We start from the raw sequence: 25,095 nt of genomic DNA, 5'->3' as shown, positions 1-25,095 counted from the left end.
GTAACTGATCCTGGGAGACCTCAGAGGAAGTGGAGTTTGTACCCTGATTTTCTGATATCCGGAAGGAGGATTTTGCCTGTGGGAGGTTAGGTAGAGACTATAAAACCTAACCTGGGTTGCTGGTCAGCTCAGGTTGGTTTAGCTCCCTGACTTACCCACTGGCTGAAGACCTGGGAAAGCTGTGCCATTCTTCAGCCCTGCCTGCTAAGTCTCCTAAATAATAATTTAGTAATCTTCCTCACAACAGTAGGATGAATAATTTAACTAGCATTTATGTAATGCCTAAACACAGAGGCTGATGGTAGGTATACCAGTACAACTCTATCAACAATCCCTTCTAGGTTATATTATAAAAGAGCTGTAGGGAAAATAGTAGATCTATATACTCTTTTTAGGTCCTATGAGGCACAACCTGGTGTTTATTGAAGGCCAGTGATAGCCTGTTTCTTCCATGTGCCATGACTTCCACTTAGTACCTGGGTGAGACCATTTGATCTTTTTTTTTTTTCCTAAGCCAAAAAACAAATAAACAAACAAAAAAAACTGGATCCTTCAAAGAGCATGAATGACCTAGTTTAAATTCTACTTCTAACACACTGGCTGCATGACCCTAGGCTAGTTCCTCAGTGCCTTCAGATACATAGTAAATCACAGAGCATGTGCTGATCTGATCTCACTGGAAAGCTGCATGTCAAATACCACTCCCCTAAAATGTACAATGAATTTGAAAACATCCTCTTCTCATTAATAGATTCTGACTTAATTACATCAAATTAGGTGCCAGCCAAGAATAGAGAAGTGGATGGCAGTACATTTTGAAATTCCTAATTATCTGTGCCTTGCTTCCCCTTCCAACTAACAGCTAAAATTTTTAGTAGTGAAACATGTTAACAGTGAAAATGCTGAAGGATAAAGCAGATTGGTGAAGTCTGGGCAACAGCACCATATATAAACTCAATTTCATTATTAAGTCCTGGCAACCCCCACCCCCTATTCCTGCCTCCAACCATATTTGGTGATTCTAATAGATTTGTTTCACCTAATAATGAATGCCACTCAGGTGCTATGGATTGCTAACTTGGCCTAAGCATTTCAGAACTACTGTAAGAATCTATATAAAATGAATAATGTGTAGATACTTTTAACAGGAAGGCTCTGCATTTAGTATCAAATATTATTCCCTGATAAATCAGACCAAGAGTATAATTTTCTTATCAGGGTTAACTAAAGCCAAAGACATACCCCAATTTTTAACTTTAACTATAAAAATAGCCAAAATATTGCAGTAGAAAAGGATAAAAACTTGGCAAAGGGCTGTTTTAAAGGAAAAAAGACACCTCAAAATAATCATAATGATGAAAATTTACATTTCTTAATAATTAAGTAAAAAATATTTCAAAGGATGGAAAAATGTTAAATCAGGAATGAAGAAAATATTTCAGTTTTCCTACTTAGATTCATTTTATCAAAATGCTTAAGTTCTGCAATGTGCAAATTCCTTATTTAAAAAACCTTTATTTTCAACAACTTTTCTCCATTTGGTTTTACAGTCTTTTAAACATACATTGTATAATATTCATGGACAAGCAACATCTTACAGAAATAATTGGCTTTTTAACCTAAAGCAAAAAAGGGAAGCCACTTGGGATAAATTCCAATCAAAAAGAAAAATTTCATGGACCAAAGTAAAGTTATCACTTTACTTCCAATAGGTTGATTCCATGAGTTTACTTAATGTTATTCACCAGTTGAGATCATAGTATACTCAAAACAGAAGTAGCAACACAGTGTGATGTCATCTTTGGAACAAAACTTTCCTCTTCTTCCTTATTCCAGTCCTGTATTAGGGGCACAGAGGGGGAGGTATGAAGTGAGTAGGTTTCCTCAGTTTTACTATGTAAACTGAATCTTCATTAATTCTAACTGAAATTGCTTAAAGAAGCTCTAACACTAATTATAAGCTAGGTTCACAGGAAAAGTCAAGAAATACAAAGTAAAACTTCCCTACCCTTCTTCAGAATGCTTATCTAAATGGCTATTTTAATTTCATGTTTATTTTGGAGGGAAGATAATGATCAAACTAAGCTACCTGGTTTAGTAACTGAAAATTAATTTTCTTAAATTCCCTTCCCTCCATGGAGGGATGTGGTGATTTCTATAGCAAAAAGATCCAAAAATCATATTTGTATAGATTACATCTGGGTCAGAATCAATGGAATTAATGGATCATTTTTATCAATATTTCATTAAGTGTTACTTTCATGAAAAATATAGGCTGAGAATATGATCTTTTAAAAGATTTATTGAATTTCTAGCTTTTGAAAAGGAGTGCTCTCTCCAACACAGCAATGTGCATTTTTAAAAAACTAAATTGAACAGGGGGAACTGCATATACAGTGAAAAAGCTGATTTTAAAATATATGTACAATAAGAGTTCACCTACATTACATAGAACAATTATGATAAAGTAGGTTTGGATAACACCTCTGCTGGAACTCTAATGATTCTCTAGTTAATCACTTAGAAACATGTACTGGGTTTGCCCTTGACAACTGTACATTCCAGCCTCAATTAAGTTTTTAAATTTTTAACTTTATCTTAGTTCTGCTATGAACTGAAGGGGGGGGGGGCGGACAAAAATATTTTCAGTTGCCAGCATTTAAATAGTATATTAACTGATGGAAGTTAATGAACAATTATAGGATTTTAAATGCATAACCACCAACCATTATATCACTTTACATAGTAGAGAAATTAAATATGAATAAATCAGATTTTTTAGGTAGGCAATTTTTGATTTCAGAAGTCTTTAAAGGTATATAAGTCTTGAATTTAAAAATTTAACTTGTCTCGTGGAATGCCAATCATGGCAGAATAGCCTAATGGATTGTTATTAAACACTATCAACATTGGAGAAACCTTAATACTGACCTTCTAGGAGCTATTCTAATTTGGGGGCATTATGCATGGAATACCATAAAAAAATCTATAATTATATACAGACACCACTATCAATTTCCATTAAAGATACATTAAGACAATATTTTATACTAAAAAATTGGCTTTACTGTAAATATGCTAGTTTACAGTGCAGAGATTTCTGGTCACAAATCAAGTTTCTAGCTAAGTATTTCTACAGAGTAAATAAAAGGATGTCTCCAGGTCTGTTTAAGTTAACCTGACACTCACATAGCAGTAAAGGAAATATTATAAAAGTTAATTTTTATGCGTCAAGCTTGTTTAGTTACTTGTTTAGTTTATGGTTTCTTCATATAAGTTTTCTATTCATAAAAGTTCACAAATCAGGTTTTTTATCTATCCCCAAACATTCAAAGAGCAGGGAATCTGTATTACCTTCACCTCAAGCACTGCCAAATCATGCATTTGACGAGGTAAAGAAATGAAAATTATAAGACTTCCCACAAGAAACAGTTACGCCAAGAATACTGTATCACTACAAATTTTATTCAGAAGCCCATCTTTTTTTTTGTTTTGTTGTTTTTTAGAAAAAAAATTCTCATTATGAACTTTGTTTGGTCAATCAACTACAAGACTTTCTAGCAGACATACAGTAAAAATGGCATGGCTCAGAATCGACCAGATCTTTCACGATCTCTTGACCGCCTCCTATCACGTTCCCTTCCACCACCACCACCGCCACCGCCGCCACCTCCACCGCCGCCACCACCGCCTCCACCACCACGCCCACGATCTCTTGATCTAGAACGACGTTCACGAGATCTTGATCGGGACCTATGCCTGTAAATAGAAAAAAGGTACAATGAACTCGTTCATAGAAAATTATTGTATGTATGACAGTCCCAAATTTTCCTATGCTTTTTTTCTCAACAGCTAATTTAAAGAACTCAGAATAAAATGAAGGGCTATAATTACCAAGAAAGTATTACATAAATTATTTCATATTAAGTTTGGCTATTCAGGCCTTGGTGTTTTTCTATTCCTAAATTTGTAAAGCAGACAATACAAGGCAAATAATTCAAGCATTATCCTCATTTCATTGATGGGAAATTTGTGGATTAGAGATGTGTAAATTGTTTTCAAAACAGAATGATACCAGTGAATAATAAAATTGCTTTGAATAAAAATCAGCCAACTTATTAGATTATATTAGATATATACCAATCATCTTCATATCAGCTGTGAAATTTAACATCTTTGTCCATGCTCTTAATATATTTATCAAAGATACTTGTTAAAAGTCATTTAAAAGAACTCAGACATGCCCTCTGAAGATGATGTATATAGCTGAAAACAAAAACACTTCTGTATTTTCTTAATGGCCTTTGCTTTGCTTTCCTTCTACCCAAGTTTGGCTTGTAGCTTTCCAAAAACTACTGGGAAAAACACTGTGGCAAGGCAAAAAATAGGTTTAGATTGATATTTTATAGCATAATAGATGTCAAATAATCTAAATATAATGAATGGCTTATTATAAATATTAGAGAATGTTACAACTTGCATAATTATGTAAAATTTCAGAACCAGATAAGGGATAGACAACATATTCCTAATTACATAAAATTAAAATTATTTTGCAGAAATAAAATCAATGAAAGAATCAGAAGAGAATAGGGTAAACTTTTATTTTTATTTTTTAAACCCTTAACTTCTGTGTATTGGCTCCTAGGTGGAAGAGTGGTAAGGGTGGGCAATGGGGGTCAAGTGACTTGCCCAGGGTCACACAGCTGGGAAGTGGCTGAGGCCAGATTTGAACGTAGGACCTACTGTCTCTAGGCCTGACTCTCAATCCACTGAGCTACCCAGCTGCCCCCCAGGGCAAACTTTTGATAAACCAGTTCTGATAAAAATTTGCCAATCATAATCTATAAATTTACTTTTTAGAAAATAACAAACTTTACAAAAATTACAAAATCAAGGAATAACTAAGCAAAGCAATAAAAAGATGTAGGGAAAAAAAGATCTAAAAGCAAATGCACCTAGGTGCCTAATTATTTTAAGCCAAAGAACAAACTATTGGGGAAAGGGTTCTGTATTTCTAAAAAATGTGGGGAAAACTGGAAAAACTAGAAAGTGGTTTGGGGAAAAAAAAAGTTTAGTTAACAGCATCTTATGTGGCACAACAATAAATTCCAATGGATAAGGTACACCATTATGGGGATGAGGTAGAGGAGAGGGGAAGGGCAATAGCTGAATCTTTCTTATTGTGAAGAGGAAAAAAATTTAACTTGAGATAATATAAGAGACAAAATAGACACAGCAATTATGTAAAATTAAAAAGTTTTGGAAAAATATCACTACAGCTGGAGTTAGAAGAAAAAAAATGTTTTTTATTATCTGCTAAAAATTTGACACCTAAACTATAATATGAATTGTAATAGACTTGTCCTATCCAAGGGAAACAGAGAAGAGAGATCAGGGCAGATCCAGTCCTTTTAACTGAGGAGTGGTCAGTGAGACAGGTAGGAAAACTAGAAGAGAATAGTGACAGACTACAGAAAGGTCAAGGATGAGATTTTAACAATTAAAGAGATCGTTGTACAAAGTACAAAAGGCAATGATTTATTTGGCACAACCTATACTTGGCAAAGGAATTTATTTGCCTGGTTCCTTGTAATTACGGTTTCCTTTAATTTCTTAGTCAATCCTTTATAATATTTTCCAGAAAGTAAAGTTGATCTATAGTTTGCAGACTATTCTTTTTTTTTTTTTTTTTTTTTAAATCAAGTTATTTGTCCTAGTTCTGTGGAACTCAGGAACTATATTGGCCAATTCTTCCATGATTTATAGATTGTGTTCATCTGGACCTAGTGATTTCAACTATCAAGAACAGCTAAGTATTATTATCTTCTTGCCTATCTTTGGTTTTAACCCCCTATTAACTGTTCATTGTTTTTTCTAGCAGAAACATTCTCTTTGACAAGAGAAAAATAGAAAAAAAGTGGAGACTGTCACCTAATTTTATTATTCCATGGAGCTGGATTTTAATGAATTCTTATTCTCCCCACCAACCCTCTTGCCTTTAAATCTTTTTCTCCATGTAGGTACAAGATTCCTTTTTGTTCTAAGTAAAATTGCTTGTTTCTGACATTATTTCTCAGAACAATGCTGTACATTTGAATTCACAGTATTAATCTGTCTGTGCTTCTATTATCTGTTTTCTTTAGATCTTAAATTGGTCAATGAGCTTGTACCCAACATTCTTCTCTTTTGACAAGTCTTCCCTATATACTCTTCATGGTAACTGTTCCTACCTCTTCAGAAATATGTTCCTGAGAAATCCATTCTTTTTCTTCTCTCTCTCTCTCTTTTAAACCCTTACCTTCCATCTTAGAATCAATAATGTGTATCAGTTCTAAGGAAGAAGAGCAGTAAGGGCTAGGCAATGGGGGTGAAGTGACTTGCCTAGGGTCATACAGTTAGGAATTGTCGAAGGCCAGATTTGAATCTAGGACCTCCCGTCTCTAAGTCTGGCTCTCAATCCACTGTGTCACCTAGCTGCCCAATTCATTCTTTTTAAAAGCATTTTTAGCACATACTTAAATATTTCTCAGAAACTTTTTCTTTAACTTAAGAGATGAGTAGCAAGGGCTAGGCAATTGGAGGAGTTAAAATGAGTTGCCCAGGATCACACAGTTAGGAAGTGTCTAAATCTAAATTTGAACCCAGGTCCTCCTGACTTCAGGCCTGGTAATCTATTCACTGAGCTACCTACCTGGTCTTAAAAAACTTTTAAAACCATGTCTTCCTCAAATTGGGTATATGCTATATTATGCCAAATATCTGCTTCTCTATCACAAAATTTAGTAAGAAATCTCATTTCCCCCCACTTAAGATTTATATTATTTGCAGTTTGGCAGAAACCAGGTAGAGATCACTATTTCACAGCATTCTCTGAGATAAGATAAAAATACATATATAAAGACATAAAGGGAGTTATCATAAGCAAATTAGAAGATCTAGGAACATATTCCTACCAGATTTATGGTTAGGAGAGGGATTTATGAATAAACAAGAGACAGCAGCAAGTTTGATTATATTAAGTTGAAAAGGGTTTCATACAAAACTAATGTAGAAAGTATAATTAGTACAAAATAAGTAGAAAATTGGTGTAATGACACCTTTAAAAATATTTTATATAAATTTATAGCATATTTTCATTTTATATAAAAATCTATAAATTTTATAGCTAAAATACAGAGAACTGTCAAATTTATAAGAATAAACCATTCACCAACTGTTAAACAATCAAAAGATGTGAATACTTTTTGGATGAAGAAATTATATATATATTTATAAAATGTAAATTTTAAAACACTCTATAATCATTACTGATTAAAGAAATGCAAATCAGAAGAATTCTAAGATACCATCTCATCTATTAGATTGGCTAAAATGATAAAAAGGGAAAATGATAAATGTTGGAGATGTGGAAAATGGGGATACTGTTGGTGGAACTGTGAACTAATTTAACCATTTTGGAGAGCAATTTGGAATTAAGCTCAGAAACTTTTAACACTTCTGTTCACCCTTAGATCCAGAAATACCACTCTTGGGTCTGTTTCCCAAGGAGGTCAGGGGAAAAGGGCCTATATGTTCCAAAATATTTATAGCAGCTCCCTTTGGTTGGCAGACAACTGGAAAAGGAGGGATGCCCATCAATTGCAGAATGGTTGAACAAATTGTGCTGTATGATTGTAACAGAATACTATTATACTATAAGGAAACAATAAGTAGGTTAATTAAAAAACTGGAAAGATCTTCATGAAATAATGAAGAGCAAAATGAGTGAAACAAAGAGATTTACAACTACAGAATTAATATCTGAAGAATAATTTGTGAATGTCCACCTTCAGAGAAAAAACCTATACAGAAACAGGAAAGACATAATTTATATATACACAAAAATTTTCCCTCCAGTGTTGCCTTCTTTGGTATGGGGATGAGAAATCTGGGAATTTTAGTGTAACCAACAGAAAATAAATTAATAAAAACGAAATAACTGGGGGAAGATTTATATTCTTTTGATTTCAGTAGCCACTTTTCTTCTTGTAGGTGAGAATCAGTACTAATGATACAATAATTCTTTTCACTTCATCTACCCTTTTAAAGGACAAAAAGATTATAAGTTGCTGTACTTATGACACATCAATCTAGTAGATGATGTCCAGATAACTGAAACCTATCATCACTACTTTTTTAAATGCCTTTTTAAAAGCTAAGGCTTGTGATGTTTCCCAAATACCTTATTCTCTTTGTCTAAGATGTTCTGTACAATTTCCCCATGAAATCATCACATTTCTTCCCTTTCTGATACCATCCCCTCATCCCTTCCTTGAATTTCTGGCGAAGAGATAATCTTTCTCCTTGTCTCCTTGAGACCAGCCCTTAATTGCATCCTGGATCCCATATTTCCCACTGCCTCTACTATTATCTGCCTTTTCAATTGTTCCCTCCAATTTTTTATTTTCCCTTACCAACTGCCTCATTGTCCTGCTAAAAATATTCCCAGACTATAATTTAAAAAACCTTCAAGTGACCCCAGGTCCCTTGAATTATGTAAGATATACAACTCTCCTATTCACAGCAGCAAAACTCCCAGGAAAAAGGTATTCCCTCCCTCCCCCATATTTTTGCCTATAATCCTTCTCTCACTTTCCAACCTTTGGAAATTTGGCTTCCAAATTGATTACTCAATTAAAATTGCTCTTTCCAAAGTGATCAATTATCTGTTAAATTCTTAATCCTCACCCTTCTTGACCTCTCAGCAGGACTTGTTGCTGCCAACCATTTTTCCTCTCACTTTCACTGTTCTCTTGGCTTTCTACCTGTATGACTACTTAATCTTAAGTCTTTACTGTATCGTTTAGATCTTGCTCCCCTAAGAATAAGCATATCACAAAGCTCTGCTCTCCTGTCATAATCCTCCCAATCATCATGCAAGTTCTTAACACTGGGTTCACCCATGACTCTTCACTCTCCTTAAATACTCGCTTTGAGTTTATATCTACATATATTGCTTTTTCTCTTCTCATAGAAATAACCACCCAAGCCCCTTTCATCTCCAGATTATTTCAATAACCATTTTTCCATTTTATTTTAAAAATTATAACCATTTATTCTGTCCCTACGCCATCTAAAGTTAAAAAGGGAAAAACAAAAGTCTAACTATAGAATTTGCATTTTCATTCCTTAGCATAATCAGTCCTTTGGAATCATGATCATTTAAACAAGACTATACACAATAGCCTTTTTACTGATCCCTCTACCACCTCAATCCATCCTTCACAATAGCTATCGAAATTATATTTCGATACTGAGCTGGGTAGCTCAGTGGATTGAGAGTCAGGCCTAGAGACAGTAGGTCCTAGGTTCAAACCTGGCCTCAGCCACTTCCCAGCTGTGTGACCCTGAGCAAGTCACTTGACTCCCATTGCCCACCCTTACCACTCTTCCACCAAGGAGCCAATACACAGAAGTTAAGGGTTTAAAAAAAATTTATATTTCCCAATCTCTGCTCTGACCATGTCTTTTACCTGGCTCAATAAACTTCAGTACCTCCCAATTACCTCTAGGATCATATGCAAACTTCTTGTTGGCATTTAACAACTTCACAAACGTCCCAATATACTGTTCTTACAATTTTCCTATGCAGACATGCCCCAGTACAAATTGGCCTTACTCCTTTTCATGGACAGACAAGACTCATCTGTTTCCATGGTCTTGTATAGGTTATCCTCCATGTTTGGAATTTCAATCCAATCTTATGAAATTTCTAGTTTTTTTTAAAGCTCCTTTTGAGTGCCATCTCATCCATGAGGCCCTTCCTAATTCCCACCAATTGTTAAGACCTCCATGCAAAATTATCTTTTATTGGTTTTATTTTTTCCATAATTTCTAACCAATACACCTTCTTCTTCTGGTACTTGGATTTCTTACACAATATGTAATGCATGATCCTCTCTTCTGTATTGTTTTGAATAAAATATACCAGTACACAGTCACATTCCAATTATGGGATACATCCTACTAAAAAAAGGGACCATAAAAAAAAATCCATTGCTTTCTAGCAATATTCATTCCCTTAAGTTGGGGCCATTTCCCAAAGGGTAAAATAAGACTAAATTTACTTTAGATAAGGTAGACAGGATTTGAAATCCAACTGGTTTAATTTACTTTACTTTGTTAACTAAATTCATGGCCTAGAGCAGTGGTTCCCAAAATTTTTGGCCTACCGCCCCCTTTCCGGAAAAAATATTACTTAGCCCCGTTAAAATTAATTTTTTAAAAATTTTAATAGCAATTAATAAGAAAGATAAATGCACCTGTGGCCATCACCGCCCCCCTGGATCGCTGCAGCACCCACCAGGGGGTGGTAGCACACACTTTGGGAATCACTGATCTAGAGCAACAGAATTCCAACACAAGATAGATATAGCATAATGGGTTATATAAATCTATAGATCTATTTCTCCCAGATCCCATTAAAAAATTATAGAAAATTTCCTGCTCCTTGAGATAAAAAGCAGATTGCCAAATTCCAGAGAGAAACTTATTTAGAAAAAATCTTTGGCAATAATGCATATTTTCCCTTAACTATATTTATTCTTGATGTTACTGAATAAAAAGACTTACTTCTTACGACGACGCCCATATAACTCCCGCCGTAGTTCTCTAGAGATGGGTTTCAGATGCATAAAGTTACAGAAGCCTCCTCTAGTACATTCTCTGTGGAGTATAATTAGATAAATTACCATGCAATCTCTTCATTTTTTATCACTTACTATAATATTCACTATGCTTAAAAATGGGCAGGATGAAAGCTGTCTGGCAAATGAGACAACTTTGTTCCAAATGGATACTACCACTCTCTTCTCTCATCATTACCCCATTTCATATTGGCGACAGCAGGCTTCTCTGAAGTCAGTCACAGGTGAAAGCTCTGCATGAATTGGCTGTCCATTAAACCAGCGATTGTTTAAGTCAATGACAGCCTTTTCTGCATCTTCTTCACGTCGAAACTGAAAAATGAGAACAAAAAACAATTTCACACTCACTGTAGTTACTCATAGACATTTGCAATAAGTATGTGGCTAAACCAAAGGCCAATAAGGTAAATAAGCACAGAAAATCTATTTCAAGTTAAATTAAAAGCTATTCAATCTCAGTACCAATTTTTAAGTTATAGAATTCTACTCTGTATCAGCACTCAGTTGCAAAAAAAATAAATAAAAAAGTGTAATCAACAAATATTTCAAGATGAATTCTAAAACTGGCAGCAAAAAGAACAGTAATCAATTACTCACAATAACAAAATGGCTTAGAGAAAGTAATTCCAGCCCTGAATTCATGAACAAGTTATGTGGGGCTGTTTGATAGTAATCAAATTACATTAGAACCTTCTTACCTTTACATATACATTTCCTACAAGATGATCCCCAAGGTTATCACAAACATTCATCTCCTCAACTTCACCATACTTTTCTTCCATTTCTGTAAAAACCTCCTAGGTAAAGAGAAAGATGAGGTTAGAGCACCTTCATATACCAATTATATAACAAAGAACCAGTTATTTTCAGTAAATAAGACAAGTTGTTACTAAGTGGAAATACAAGTGATCGTCTTTCTAATGCGATGCTAAAGCCCCTTCTCACTCCTCCCAATACAAAGGTGCATATAATTTGAATGAAATAGACTAAGGTAAAAAATGAGAGACTACACTTTAGAATCTGACAGTTATTAAGTCTGCATTGCCCAATCCACCCAAATGCCCTCTATTTTAACAAGGCACTGTGTCAAAAATGTAAGAAAATTAGTTTTAACTTTAACAGTGCATTATATATACAACTTACCTCAAAAAATTCATCATAGTGTTCTTGCATTTCGACATCACTCACTGCACCTGCAAATGAGAGAAATCTTTTTGGTTAGAATATTGAAATGAGATAATCTTGAATTTAAATTCAAACAGCTAAACATATCTAGAGAAAGAATACAAGGTGATGTAGTTGTTGAAGAAATAGCATAATAAAACTAATAGTTCTTTTTAAACAGGTGAGATTTTTAAATCTCCCATGACATTTAACAGACTACTAAAAGTCAAATCAAGTTTTAATCAGCATCAAAGTGCCATAATTTCAAGAAATGATTAATCTTGTATGAGAAAAAACTTGACAGAAACCAAGTAACCTTGTTGAAAATTTCTTTAATATAATTATCATAAAGATTGAAGTAAGGGAAAGTGATAAGTTTATTTTTTTAATTAATGGAGTTTAAGGCCTTTAAGTTTATAGCACAGAGAAGAATGCTATAAAATCCTTTGTGATGTGATTAAAACAGAAAGACACCATGACAAAAACAACTTGTGATAAAACTATTATGTACATTTTGGCATTTGCATGCCACTCGAATAAATGGAAATTACAATGCTTTGTTATAGAAAGCATTCTTAGCAACTATTCCAAAATAATTTTCATGTTTTTCTATGTAACCCACACACAGAATTAAATAGTATCTCTACTTAGCTACCCCAGCAAACTGAAATTCTGTATTTTCACCCCCCTTACCAAATTTTAACAATTCAAATACTGCCAAAAGGATCTACTCCAGAGAAATTAAAACATTAAGAGTTTGTTGAATTAAGGTGGCCAGATGGAAGAGTATAAAAGTTTAGCATTAATGCTGGGTCAGCCTTCAACCTGTGTTATCTATAAGCCCAGCCCTTATAGTTTGGAAACATGATGGGGCAAGAATGGGCAAGTCTGTTTTCTGTATTACTTCTGGCCTATTCTACGAAGGCCATGATTCTTTATCCTTATGTCACACAGCTAGTGGAAAAGTATTCCAAACTTAAAATAAAAGGAACACACTATTCTTCCCATTAGCTTTTTTGCAAATGTTCCCAATAGACTTTAAAGGATTTCAATGCGAAACAATTTCTGAGAACCACTGGGTCTTATTAATTTAGCTTCACTTTTAATTTTTAAGTGGCCCTCTAGATTCTAGTTTTTTAAAAAAAAATTGTCTACAAATCATTTTCAAAAACAAAACCTACTATTTCCAATAAAGGATCATCATTTGTGATTAAATGAAGTCCTAAGTACTATTTCTTTACTAAATGTTTTAAAAATTATTTAAAAAAGATTTTGCTATCCTTAATTTCACTTCATTCTGGTAGTTTTATAGTATCTTCTACCAGAGTGAAAGAGAGCATAAAATGCAAAGGAATTACTATTTAGTAGCTCTCATTAAAAAAAGGAAAAATTAGGGAGAGACAAGTTTAACTTATGATTTGGGGATTGCCATTGATTTAATTTTATCCATATCATTGTGCTCTAGAATTTTTAGGTAATTTTTGAAAATGTAAAAGTGAAAATATTTAACAATGGGCTAACACTACAGGGAAAATACATTCTATCCTGATCTCATAAATATTTGTCAGGATTTAATTACTAAACCACATAAAAATAAACATGAAATATTTTAACCATTCATAGATAATAAATTAAATAAAAATACTACTCATCCATTTATACCCTTTAATGGAAAACAGATTTTAACAGTAAAGATAAACCAATTTATGAATTTTTCCTTAAAACTATGTTTATTAAATTTGAATTCAATCATTCAGACTGAATCTTTTCAGTGTTTCACTGAAACACAGCTATTCTCCATGTAAAAGGGCTAGGTAAATAATTTTTAACATCAATTAATTAACTGAACTAGGCATTTGGGAAATATCAGTGAAAGATTCCTGCAATTGAAGTTCATCAGTTTAAACTGACTCTATACCTAACATACAAAATAAAAAAACCTCCACTTACTTATGTAAAGAGGGCACCAGTTTTTTGATGTCTATATAATATAATATTATACAATGTGCACAAAGTAGTGGAGTACCATGAATATCTATTGTTGTAAGTTCATATTCAACATTTACAAATCTAAATTAATTTTAATATATTTCCAATGAAATATGAATATACACAACTGATTAATGAGTAAAAAGCAGTTATCACAATTTTTCAATAACCGATTTTTCTTAAAAGGAAAAGAAGCAAAATATTTAGTATAGCTATATTTAAAAATATTTCCCCCTAAAACTGTCCTTTTTATAAAAGTTAAAACAAAAAAAGGCTCAGAAAACAAATTACTTTAAACCAAAGGTTACCATGTAAACTCTGTATCATTTGAGAAATCCTGCACCACTGTATCACTATCACAATTACAATAATGCATTTAGTGCCTCGAATGGCAGGATTAAAAACAAACAGAAAACCAGACCACAGGCTGTTGGCACAGGTTGATTTTTAAAAGAGATATGAAGTTTTATCTATGACTACTAGGGGCAATTTCTGGCAGTTCCAAAATATCCATCATTGGTCAGTATTTACATTGTGGAATTTCATTGGTCTCCTCTAATTTAAAAGGTTGCCAGTTTTTAATTTCAATTTTTTTAACCAATAATTAAATTCCAAAGGGTTAAAAATACCCCAACCAAACAAATATTCAACTATGCAAGATAATGAAATATAAAACTGTTCTGTAGGTACTAGCTTCTCTCCATTATTGGCTTGTATTTTTTTCCAAAACAAGTTCTACTTAATAGGATAATATTCATATGATACTTGACTTGTAATTTGAAAAATAGGAATTTTTACTAAATGGAAAATAAGAATTCTTTTCCATGCAAGTGCCCATCTGTTTTCAAACTATAGTAAACCCAAATTCTGAATTCCATAAAGACATAAACTTTAAGTGCACATTCAATGTCATATAATAATGATCTTCAAACTTTTCCCACCAAGGACCCAAAGGCATTGGGCAAATACAGATTTGTTCCCCAATACCTCCTCCTCCCCGTTTTCCCCTCCCTTGAACTCTCTAACTAGTGTCTTTATACTGCAATAAGGAAAGCTCAGAGTCTCTGTGACCCTATGGAAAATACTTAGAGCAAGGTTTGTTAGAACTAAAATATGACTTCTGAAATAGCTCAACTCTTATTTTAAATTAGGGACAGAAATTTGAATGCAATTTGGGGAAAACACACACGCACACACAAATAACCAAATTTCAGTAATGTCTTTTAAAAAGAAGCATTTTAAAGTAAAATTTCAAATATCCTTGCTCTTAAGAGGAAAGAGCATAACGCTTATTTTGGTATATTTTCCCCTAGGATGACGGTCAAGTAAAGGAGGAAACAGTGGGAACAGACCAAAACTATTTAAAAAATATAGTTTCAGTCCCTTTTGGAAGAATTGGGTGGGGGTGGGGTGGGGGGGAGGGTTGAATAGGACAAGTCTCTTTGACACATTTAATAAAATGTGGTCCTTTATTAAACTAAAATGGTAGATCAGATTAAGTTGACACTGAGCTCTGACAATCAAGCCCAGGGAACCAGTGAAGGAACTTGTATGAACTTACAGCGCAAACCGTCAGCAGACTGGGAAGAGTTTTGAGGGTTACGGTAAATGTTCAAGAGGGCAATGGTCTGAAATACAAAACGCAACAACTTTATATTATGGAAAATAAATTTTTAACACTTAACCGGTTTCCTTTGATGATCACTTTAGCCGAGTCTCAGTGCTGAAAAAGAGTAAGTTATTTTCTCCAGAGAGGGGAAGTTTTTCCTGGACCACCCTAACGCTGTATAAGAGATCTCATAATATGCTATTATTGTGTTCGTTTTATCAAAACATTCTTCTTTTACAAATTGAATTAAATAGAAGTATAGAATTTGTCTAAATTTCATTTTATAAAATAACTAAAACTTACAACAGCCAGGACAAAAATAGTTGCATTGTGTAAACACAATAATTACATGACATGAAATCTCTTAATCCTTAACTTTTCTTTCTTCCTTTTTCGAAAAGAAAAATGAAACAAGACCCACACTTGGGCAACTTACCTTACCGAATCCTAAATATTTTTATGATTTCATACCTATAGAAAGAACTTGATAAATGCCAGGGGTCCAATCAGTGATTGGCTGATTTAAAAAAAAAAAAAGAAAAAAAAAAGGTTTCATATGTTTGGACCTTGCCATTTAACAAAAGTCAAATCAAAAGAAAGGTCCAATCAGTGAGCTTTCAAAAGCCACTTGATTTGTCTCATGAACAAATACAGTTATCAAGTTCTTGCTGTGCGCAAGGAGTTCCATCACCTTGTCCTGTTTGCAACAGCTTTATGTCAGCAGCTCAGAAGCCAACATTATTGTCTCAATTAGGAGTGGGCTCTTTAACACCATTCTTTAAAAAAATTTCTCCAACTGTGGGACTTACAGTGTGAGCCGTCAGCCGTCTGTGCACTGTTTTGGGGGTTACGATAGATGTTTTGAATCAAGATGGTCTGCGGGGAAAAAAAAATAAAAAGGGGAATTCTACTGGCTGCTGTGCATATATTAGACAATTGCAAAGAGACAACTTGTTTGCAAATGGCTAAACAAAATTTTTTTTTGCAAGTCAGACATTTCGTGTGTGTCTTCTGAAGAGTACACCAAAACCATCATATTATGAAAACAGAGTTTTTGCAGTGACTTACTTTAAGTCATCTAGCAACCAAGAAGGAATTGTAGTTGATTAATCAATAGTCCCAAGTCTAACATTTTTGTATTTCAAGTAACAGACACTAAAATGTTCCCAAATTCCTCATTATAATCATATTCCACATGCAAAGTTTTAACCAGTACACAACTTGAAAGTATGTAGTAGGTTCAAGTTCCTCCACACTTAATTGGCATACAAAGCAAGTTTCTCAAATGTTAACCAGATACCTTATATGGTCTTATATAAATATTTCTTGGTGAAGTCTCTGTTTACATAATACAATAATTTTAAATGTTTGTATGTTTTCCGCTCCTCCTTTAAGGAAAATATCCTTTTAGCCCTTCTGCTTTATACTTGATCAGGCAGACTTGAAACCTTACATTTGTACCGTTCTTCTTAAAACCAAGTTGTCTGAAAAAACAAATCATGTTTAAGTTAGTAAGCTAATATAGTACATAAAATTTCAATGTCCATTATCACTGTAAGCAGCTCAAAAATGCACTGTATATGCTAAAAATCACAAATCTAAGGTTAAGTGGGGAAGATAAAAAACACTTCAATCTTGATAACGTTGCTATGACATACATATAAAGGATTTATATCTACTTTATAAAACCAATCAATTAAATTCCCACCTACATTTAAAGGTAATTCTAAAGGATGGCTACAAAACCTAAGCAAAAGTCTCACCTCAAATGAAACACATTTTAGTATTGTGCCTCTACATATAGAAGCAGGGCGCTTAAAAATAAAAATTATCTCCTGTGAATAAATATCAACTATCTCCTCTGCCTTCTAACACCTGAACTTTCTGTAGCCCATATCTACACTTAGGGAACACTGGGGCAAATTACTCAAGAATTTAGAGGTAGGACAGAGAGCTCTACATTTACTTGGATAATATTTTATTGTTTATGTTTAAAGAATTACTAAGCTAAGGGTGATAAACAAAATAAAAATCCTGAGCCTATGGGCACAATATGTCATGGTTCAAATTTTTACATTTAAAGAGAATAAAGGAGTCCAGTAATGATATATAGTGCCCAAGAGTAAATTTAAAAAAACACTACCAAAGTTAGATGTGTAATACACATACATACCTAAAAAAAGAAACCAAGAAAAAAATTTGTGAAATCACCTTAATTTTGATCCCAAAACTGTTGATTTTTAAGTCACAACTAATGATCTATTTACAAAAGAAAAGAAATTTTGACCTGCATTTAGTACAAGAGCATTGTTTATTTCCTTTTCAATGTCTATTTCATTTAGACTCAGTGAAGATCAAAATGTGAAAAATTTTAAAAATCTAAATAACTAAAAACTCTCTGAACCTGTCTTACTAGAGTACTAAAGAAAAGATTTATGAAATCTCTATATGAATTATATTTCTTTGTAAGTTCAATTGGTAAACTATCAAAATGAAAAACAAAATACACACTAAAAATTATTTTTCCTTTCTGTTGTGAGGAAAATCTTTTTAGATTTATAGTAGAAATTAACAGTTATTATTATTATTTCCTTGAGGGTAGAGGTGTAACTCAGCAATCCCTTGCAGTTTTCTGCTATGAGAGCCTACATAAAATTGGGTTTCATTCTTCTTAAAATTGTGAATAGTGAACACGAGATAGAAATGATAGATATCTCAATTTTTTTTTAAAAAAAGGGCAATACTGGGAGTAGCTGGGTAGCTCAGTGGATTGAGAGCCAGACCTAGAGACGGGAGGTCCTAGGTTCAAATCTGGACTCAGATACTTCCCAGCTACGTGACCCTGGGCAAGTCACTTAACCCCCATTGCCTAGCCCTTACCACTCTTCTGCCCTGGAGCCAATACCCAGTATTGACTCCAAGATGGAAGTTAAGGGTTAAAAAAAAAAAAAAAAAAAAAAAAGGCAATACCTTTTCACAATGCTCCAAAACACATGAAATTCTGCTTGTGGTCTCTAGAAGCTTGTTCTAAAAGGGAGTGGCAAAGATTTTTCTTCTTCTCCTTAGTTTTTCTATTATCAAAAAGGATATATACCAGAATTGTAACAATTGGGACCACACCCCCAAAATAATAATAGGTCAACTTTGGGGAGTAGTTATGCATAAATCATTTACATGTAAACCCAGTTTATATACTAATTTTAGGGACTTAAAAAAAATCTCCTTTTCAAAGATAGCAAATGTCAGTTTCTTTGCCACCCTTTTTCAGTTAAAGAAATGGACTAAGAAGTTCACTTAAAGAGTAGAGGATGAATGAATTCATTCAAAATAGAAATCTCTTTTATAAATCAGATTATCCACCCATCTATCTAGATATATATAATCTCTTATCAAATGATGCTAGGTAAGTTTAGCTGGTAATGACCTACTGCTTATAATTCCACAGTAGTAAATCAGCAGGCAGGGAAACTGGCAGTTAATGTGAATTATTGCTAACAGAACGTGCGTGTGTCTAAAAGCCATACAAAATAGGTCAGTTCATGCATGTCAGGGTCCACATTTTTGAATCGTGTTAGCTATAAGAACAATGAAGTCTTGAAGTCCTTCATATGGATACTATTGCATTATTTTGTATATTGCATATTTGCCAGTAGGATTTACTATATAAAGAATCTAGGGACATGACTGATTTGCTTGAAATGTAATTCAACACATTAATTAACTGACCAGTCTTTACCACCATTAAGATTTTTAATAGCATATACAGTACCAGTAAAAAGAAAATGTGCATATATGTAAACAAAAGAGAAAAACACAGGAAAAAAATTACTTTGTATTAGTGTTATTAGCAGCCATTGAAAACTTAGATGAAGATCTGAGATAAAAGACACAAACCTGGCTAAAGGTTGGTTTATTGTGCAACCGAGAACATCTGTCTCCATGACGACAAGCTCCAATTTTGAAATAAAACGAACAGTTGACTCTGTAAATGAAAATAAGACCGGATTTTATTTCTAGGGGAAAAAAAACTAAACCCCATGTAAATACATACTTAGTAAAATGATTACCAGAAAACTACTTTCCATTTAATTCAAATGCCAGAAATATGTCTAAATATATAATACAGTTTAAGCTTTGGTACCTGGTACATTTTCCTACCGAATCTCAGGAGTTAAGTCAGTTTAGGTAGAAATTTTTTCTGCTGTATACTGGTGCTAGATCTGCTTTTCTGCAAATTATTCTTCCTAATTCTACCTACTAGGGCTGATAAATTTAATCTTTCCCCTTATGACAACACTTTGGATTCTTGAAAACAATAATTAAGATCCTCTCCTTTCCCAGTTCCTTTTTAACCTGGTTTGGAATAGTCTTAGTATCCCAATTCACCCATCTTTTCAATTTGTCAAATTTTCTTCCTGACAAATACTGTCTACAAATATAATCCTCTAGATGTGGTCTGATATGATCTATCATCTTTCTAATTACTATGCCTCCTTCCTAAACAAAGGAAATGCAATTCCTCCTTTCTGCAGATGTCCCAAGGACACAAATTCCATTTTTCTTTCCCTCATTTTCATTTTTCACTGTTAATTCATTGCTTTATTGGATTTGTGATTTCCTTAGTAAAAGAATTCCTTTCATCCACCAATGTTGAAAGGTTTCAGTTTTCTGAGACATGAAAGATTAAATGACTTTATCCCTAATCATAAAGATACAAAGTATTAGCATCAGATGAAGGATTTGATCAAGTCTTTCTGATTCAAGTTCAGTGCTCTTCCTCAAAACACTTAATTTTTTTCCTGCTGCCAGCAATGTTAACTTGACCAAACAGGTTCCTGTTCTTTCACTGAAGCTGTGTTCTTATCTCTGAAAACTTGGGACTTCCAGAGAAGCTATCTCTTTTGGAAATTTTAATTAACACAGGTACCTGATACCTTTTTTGTTGGAGATATACAGGACAAGGTACACAGAATACTATTTATTATACTGATTGGTTCTGCCTATTTTTATTAGAAAAGCAAAGGCTTGATAAAATCTGCCCCAATTCTATGTGACAAGTATCTGAATATATAGTAAAAATTTCTTAGTAATGAAGATGAGGATTTAAATTTTAAAACTAAGGATATATATTGTGCAATGATTCCTTTTTTTCCTTATTTTTTATTCTTTAAAACAAACCACTTCCTTGATTTCATTGGTATAAAGACTTCTACCAAAGCAGCTAGACAACTAAGTCTTAAAGAGATGCCAGGGGCATTTAGAGGATAAGAGATTTGCCAGTCATACCTGTCTAGTATAGATATTCCTTAAAAATTAAGTAGGAAATCATAAAATGGTGATTTACCCTAAAATAGGATATTTCAATGAAATTAAGATGAAACACAAAAATCTCGAAGAAAATATTTTAATGAAAAGGGCAATGTTGCACCTTCTTCTGTTCTTTTCTAAGATTTCCTATTGATTTTTAAAATTTAAATTGTAGCCTGCTTTTGAGTAAGTAAAGAAAATTGTGAAATTTAATTTAGAAACAAAGTGAAGTGAGCCCAAAACCACACAACCTAATGGTTTTGCAAACCACAAGATACACTGCCCAGTTCCTCCTGTAAGTTGTATTTTGAGAATTCGCTTAAAAAAAAAATTAAAAGACTAAATTCTAATTACAGATAGTTATAGCAAAGGGATTTAAGGTATATATATATATATATTTTAGTAAGCCCCTTGTGGCTAGGTATTTATGAGCAGAGCAAATTTTTAAAGAAAGGTGGGAAGACAAGGGACTTATTACTCCAAAAATGAATCGGCCAAATTCTTATTTTGTGCTATCCATAGGAGGTGTGTGTGGGAGAACCCCAATCTTTTCTGATCAACATTGTACAGTGAGCAAACGACTGAAATCTGATGTTTTCTCAATTTAAAAAATAGATTTCAAAAAGTATATAACAAAAATAATGTAAACCTAACAAAAAGTTGTTAGAAATGCCAATAAATCCAAGATCTAGAAATTTGAATTTGCAACAAATATTGATTTGTGTAGTGTTATATTCACTTTCTAGTTTATATTAAAAAGCTTTTAGAAATCAAAGCTTCTCAGTTCTTCCCCCACAAGAGAAAATACTCAAAAAGGCCTGAATTTCACAATGCTGTCAAAAAATTAATTGTGGTTAAGCACAAAGGGAAGCAAAAGATAACTGGGATTAATTATCTTTCCAAAAGGAGGAGGTAAGTGTCCAACCTTTTCAAGGATAAACTACAAGAAATCTACAGAACAGTTCCCATGAGATATAGACTTGCAATCTACAGAATTAAATAAGAGTTGTCAAGAATCTTTCTACAAGGATACAATCAATCAACATTTCTTAAATAATCTACTATGTGCTTAGAATAGGGGATACAAAGAAAAAATTTCTACTCAAAGGGTTACAAAACCTCAAAGATTGTATGAAGCATACAGAAAAATCTCAAGACATTTCTAATTTCAATCATTGAAAAGGTGAACTCTTAAGAATAGTATGGAAATTTGAGTTAACAGAATGAATAATCTTCTAAAATAACAGATTTCTAAATAAAATTTACAAGTATTTTATAAAACATATCCGCTTTACATGGTTTTAATCAAGTAGTTGCCAGGGTTATTCAAATGATTTGAGAAGCTCCTAAACTTAAATTTCGGAATTATTAGTTTGGAATGTAAAGAACACAAAATCTGATATAATGGGATCTGGATCTGAATCCCAGCTCTGCCACTGACTGCCTATGTAACCTTAAACAAGTCACTCAATTTCTCTGGGCCCCAATTTCCTCATTTGTAAAATGAAAGGGGTTAGACAAGATTCAGGTGTCAAACTCCTCCCTCTGCTCTCAAAACTCCTGGGTGCAGCCCATCCAGATTAAAATATAACTGGGAAATATCTAACAAAAAACAACAAAACACACAACTTGGATAATGTTAATTTGTGTCTAAGGCAACCTTCTAGTGAATTCACTTTCTATTTGAATTTGACACCATTGGACATCATCTCTCTCCAGTTCTGGCTCCTAAAATTTATCCAATTTACTGAAATAAGCCACGGCAAAAAACAAAACAAAACAAATCTATTTTCTTTAGATTTCTCCTAAACTTACAGTATTGTTTTAGAAGTGCCAACAAGTTCTAAGAGCACCTTTCTATTTGAAAAAGGGGAACAAATGTCATAGACCTCTCCAATTTTGGGGAAGAGTTCCTAATCAATTCCAAAGATGTGTATTCAAGAGTTGTCCATACTTATTTCATAGTTTGTTCTTTTGCAAAGATCACGCCTAAAATATTCTAGGAATCTGATAATTTTTTAGCTAATCCCAAGCAATCCTGTTTGAAATTTTGATTTATATTTTGTTAATGTTTTATACCACAGTTTTTGAAATGTAACAATAAGTACTGATATTATATGCATCAATTTAATAAGCATTTATTTCCTAGGTTTCCCTAGTCTCTCTGCCCCCTAATACTTTGCATTTACTCATGTGTACAGGTTTTTCCCCTCTAGTAGAACATAAAGATACTCGAGGGCAGAGAATGTTTAATTTTTCTCTTACATTTACGTTGCCTGGCACACAGCAAGCGCTTAGCAAATGCTTTATGTGAACTGAAAGATCGCTTGTAAGAAAATGGTGACATTTGAATTGAGGAATGAAAAGAGCTGAGTTCCAAGGGGCAGATGTGAGATAATTTCGGGCTTTGGGGGAGGGGTGGAGTGAAGAAGTCTTTGAAAAAGAGAAGGCAAGAGATAAGTAGTAACGAAAGGCAGAGTAACGTTTTATAAGGCTGGAAAGAAACCTGTGTATTTAGGGCAAATTGATCACCCTCAAAAAGCAAACTTCAATTGAGTCCGTGTCTACAACGGTCCCTCTTCCCACTGGGGCGGAGAAGAGCGGCCACGAAAGCATTTTAACCAGTTTCGTGGTGCCAAGGAGCCAGGGGCCACATAAAGGGCCGACCGCCTGCTCCCTACGGCCCCTCGGGCACACACGCTTCGCTTCCCTTTCCTTCTCCCCCGCCCCCCCTCCACCTTCGCTCCCAGGCCAAGCCACTTCTGCCAGAGATTCCATTCGACGGCCCCACCAGCCACTCGAGTACTTAAGCCTGCCATGTGGGACGTAGAAACTGGAGCTGTTCTTTCCCTCTGCTCATCTCCGACCCCAACCAGCCCCGCCAGCGCCTCCTACGTCCCTCCGCCCGCTCCGAGCGCTCCATTCATACACTTAGGAGTAAAGCTCCTCCAGAAGGCAGCGCGTGGCTCCCCGGGAAAAGTGCCCGAGCGCCGCGAGTTCGGGCGGGGCGAGGAGGGGTGGGGGGGAGCGGCGAAGGACTCCTCTTTATGAATGAACTGGGTCCACGAGGCCGAGCACCCGCTCCTTCCCGCCGCCGCCGGCTCCCCTCCCCCACGCCACGGTCAGGGCCTACTGCCGCCGCCTCCGCCGCCGCTTCCCCGGTCGATCCCGGTCGAAGCTCTGGCAATGCCGGCGGCTCCCTCTGTACTTCCGCATCTCCACCTCTCTCAAGATCGTACTACGCTTTCCTGGCAACAAAAACTGGGTGACTTGAACTCACTTGTCTTTTTCTGTGCCGAAAATGGAGGCCAAATACTCCGCCATTTCCCACCCGCCGCCGCCGCCGCCTCCTCCGCCACCGCCGCCGCCGCCACAGCCGGACGCTTGCACACACGTCACCCGAACGCGACGGCGTCAGCCACAGCCCATCCTCTCCACAAGACGATCGGGAGCCTCCGCCCAATCACGCTTGCGCTCGGCGTTGCAACGCGGCAGGGCGGGGCGAGAGGGCCCCTCCCCGACGGCACCCTTCCCGCCATCTCTTTTCCTTTGCTCTGCCTCTTGCGCAAGAGTTCTTCTTTCACGGCCCACTCTTAGTGGGTTCGAAAGTGCCGGGTTGCTCCCGCCTCCTTTCCTTTTGTTCTTTTAGTATTTTCTTGTTGTGGGGAGCCCGCTCTTTCTGTTGTCGTCCTCGCCACTGACCAGCTAAATATAAGTTTTTGAAATTTTTATATTTTTATTTTTCCCCTTTCCCCCCCATCACTTTAAAGTTTTCCACATTACCAGAAGATCCATTATTAAATGTTTCCCCCAAAACTTGGTAATTATAAAGAAGGGCATTTTGGAAACATAAGCAAAGTAATTGAAATTAAATAGGGAGTCCCAATTTGCTGTTTAAAGCCAAAACGTATATGTTAAAATTGCACATTTAAAGTCCCTATGCCCAAAATTTTTACCTTTGGGGGTTGTGGTTGTGGCCTTACTCCGAGGTAACCCATGAGGATAGTCAGGCACTTGTCCTGAGAGCTGCCCTACTATGAGGCAGTAGAGAAAACCTAGATCAACCAGGCTTCCTAGCATTAATTTTCACTTGAATTCCAAAGGTTACTAATTATGTAGTTAACATCTGAGTTCACCTCAATTAGTAGGTTTCAACGCATTCTCCTCAACCTCCACCCCCCCAACCAACAAGCCTGGCATGTTTTGGAAGACCCTTTTGCTTTTTGTAATGTTAAACTAGAAAAACACATGAGATTCCCCTTCCCACCAAAGGGCTTTTGGTTTTTAATCCAGTCAAAGGGTAGGGGCTGAATGGAAACCCAATTCACTAGAGAAACA

General features: G+C 34.9%; 1 protein-coding gene across 5 annotated transcripts; it reads right to left on the bottom strand.

Annotated features, from left to right (window-relative positions):
• Positions 1-1,471: 1,471 nt before the first annotated feature.
• Positions 1,472-24,108, bottom strand: U2AF1 (U2 small nuclear RNA auxiliary factor 1). Of its 5 annotated transcripts, XM_044670254.1 has the most exons (9): positions 19,345-19,397; positions 18,421-18,521; positions 16,260-16,326; positions 15,403-15,469; positions 11,832-11,881; positions 11,387-11,485; positions 10,867-11,000; positions 10,615-10,707; positions 1,472-3,759 (listed from the first exon to the last, which is right to left on the bottom strand). In XM_044670254.1, the coding sequence occupies exons 5-9, from the start codon at positions 11,859-11,861 to the stop codon at positions 3,588-3,590; spliced, it is 528 nt and encodes a 175-aa protein (XP_044526189.1). In that variant the 5' UTR covers positions 11,862-11,881; positions 15,403-15,469; positions 16,260-16,326; positions 18,421-18,521; positions 19,345-19,397; the 3' UTR covers positions 1,472-3,587. The 5 variants fall into 5 exon arrangements, with proteins under 5 accessions (XP_044526189.1, XP_044526187.1, XP_044526186.1 ...); XM_044670252.1 differs by lacking the exons at positions 15,403-15,469; positions 18,421-18,521 and adding an exon at positions 24,038-24,108 and having other exon boundaries at positions 19,345-19,432; XM_044670251.1 differs by lacking the exons at positions 16,260-16,326; positions 18,421-18,521 and adding an exon at positions 24,038-24,108 and having other exon boundaries at positions 19,345-19,432.
• Positions 24,109-25,095: the final 987 nt, after the last annotated feature.

Source organism: Gracilinanus agilis, chromosome 3, assembly GCF_016433145.1.
Source record: "Gracilinanus agilis isolate LMUSP501 chromosome 3, AgileGrace, whole genome shotgun sequence".
Classification (NCBI taxonomy): Eukaryota; Metazoa; Chordata; class Mammalia; order Didelphimorphia; family Didelphidae; genus Gracilinanus; species Gracilinanus agilis.
This window is presented reverse-complemented; position numbering and strand designations above follow the sequence as displayed.

What these genes read in the sequence shown, in the direction of transcription:
- U2AF1 (XM_044670252.1), bottom strand. Translation starts at nt 24,081, where the DNA reads ATGGCGGAGTATTTGGCCTCCATTTTCGGCACAGAAAAAGACAA. An exon ending in ATAAACCAACCTTTAGCCAG is followed by an intron (nt 16,327 to 19,344) that starts GTTTGTGTCTTT and finishes TTTTCCCCGCAG; the next exon opens with ACCATCTTGATTCAAAACAT. An exon ending in TAGGAAATGTATATGTAAAG is followed by an intron (nt 11,001 to 11,386) that starts GTAAGAAGGTTC and finishes CTCATTTTTCAG; the next exon opens with TTTCGACGTGAAGAAGATGC.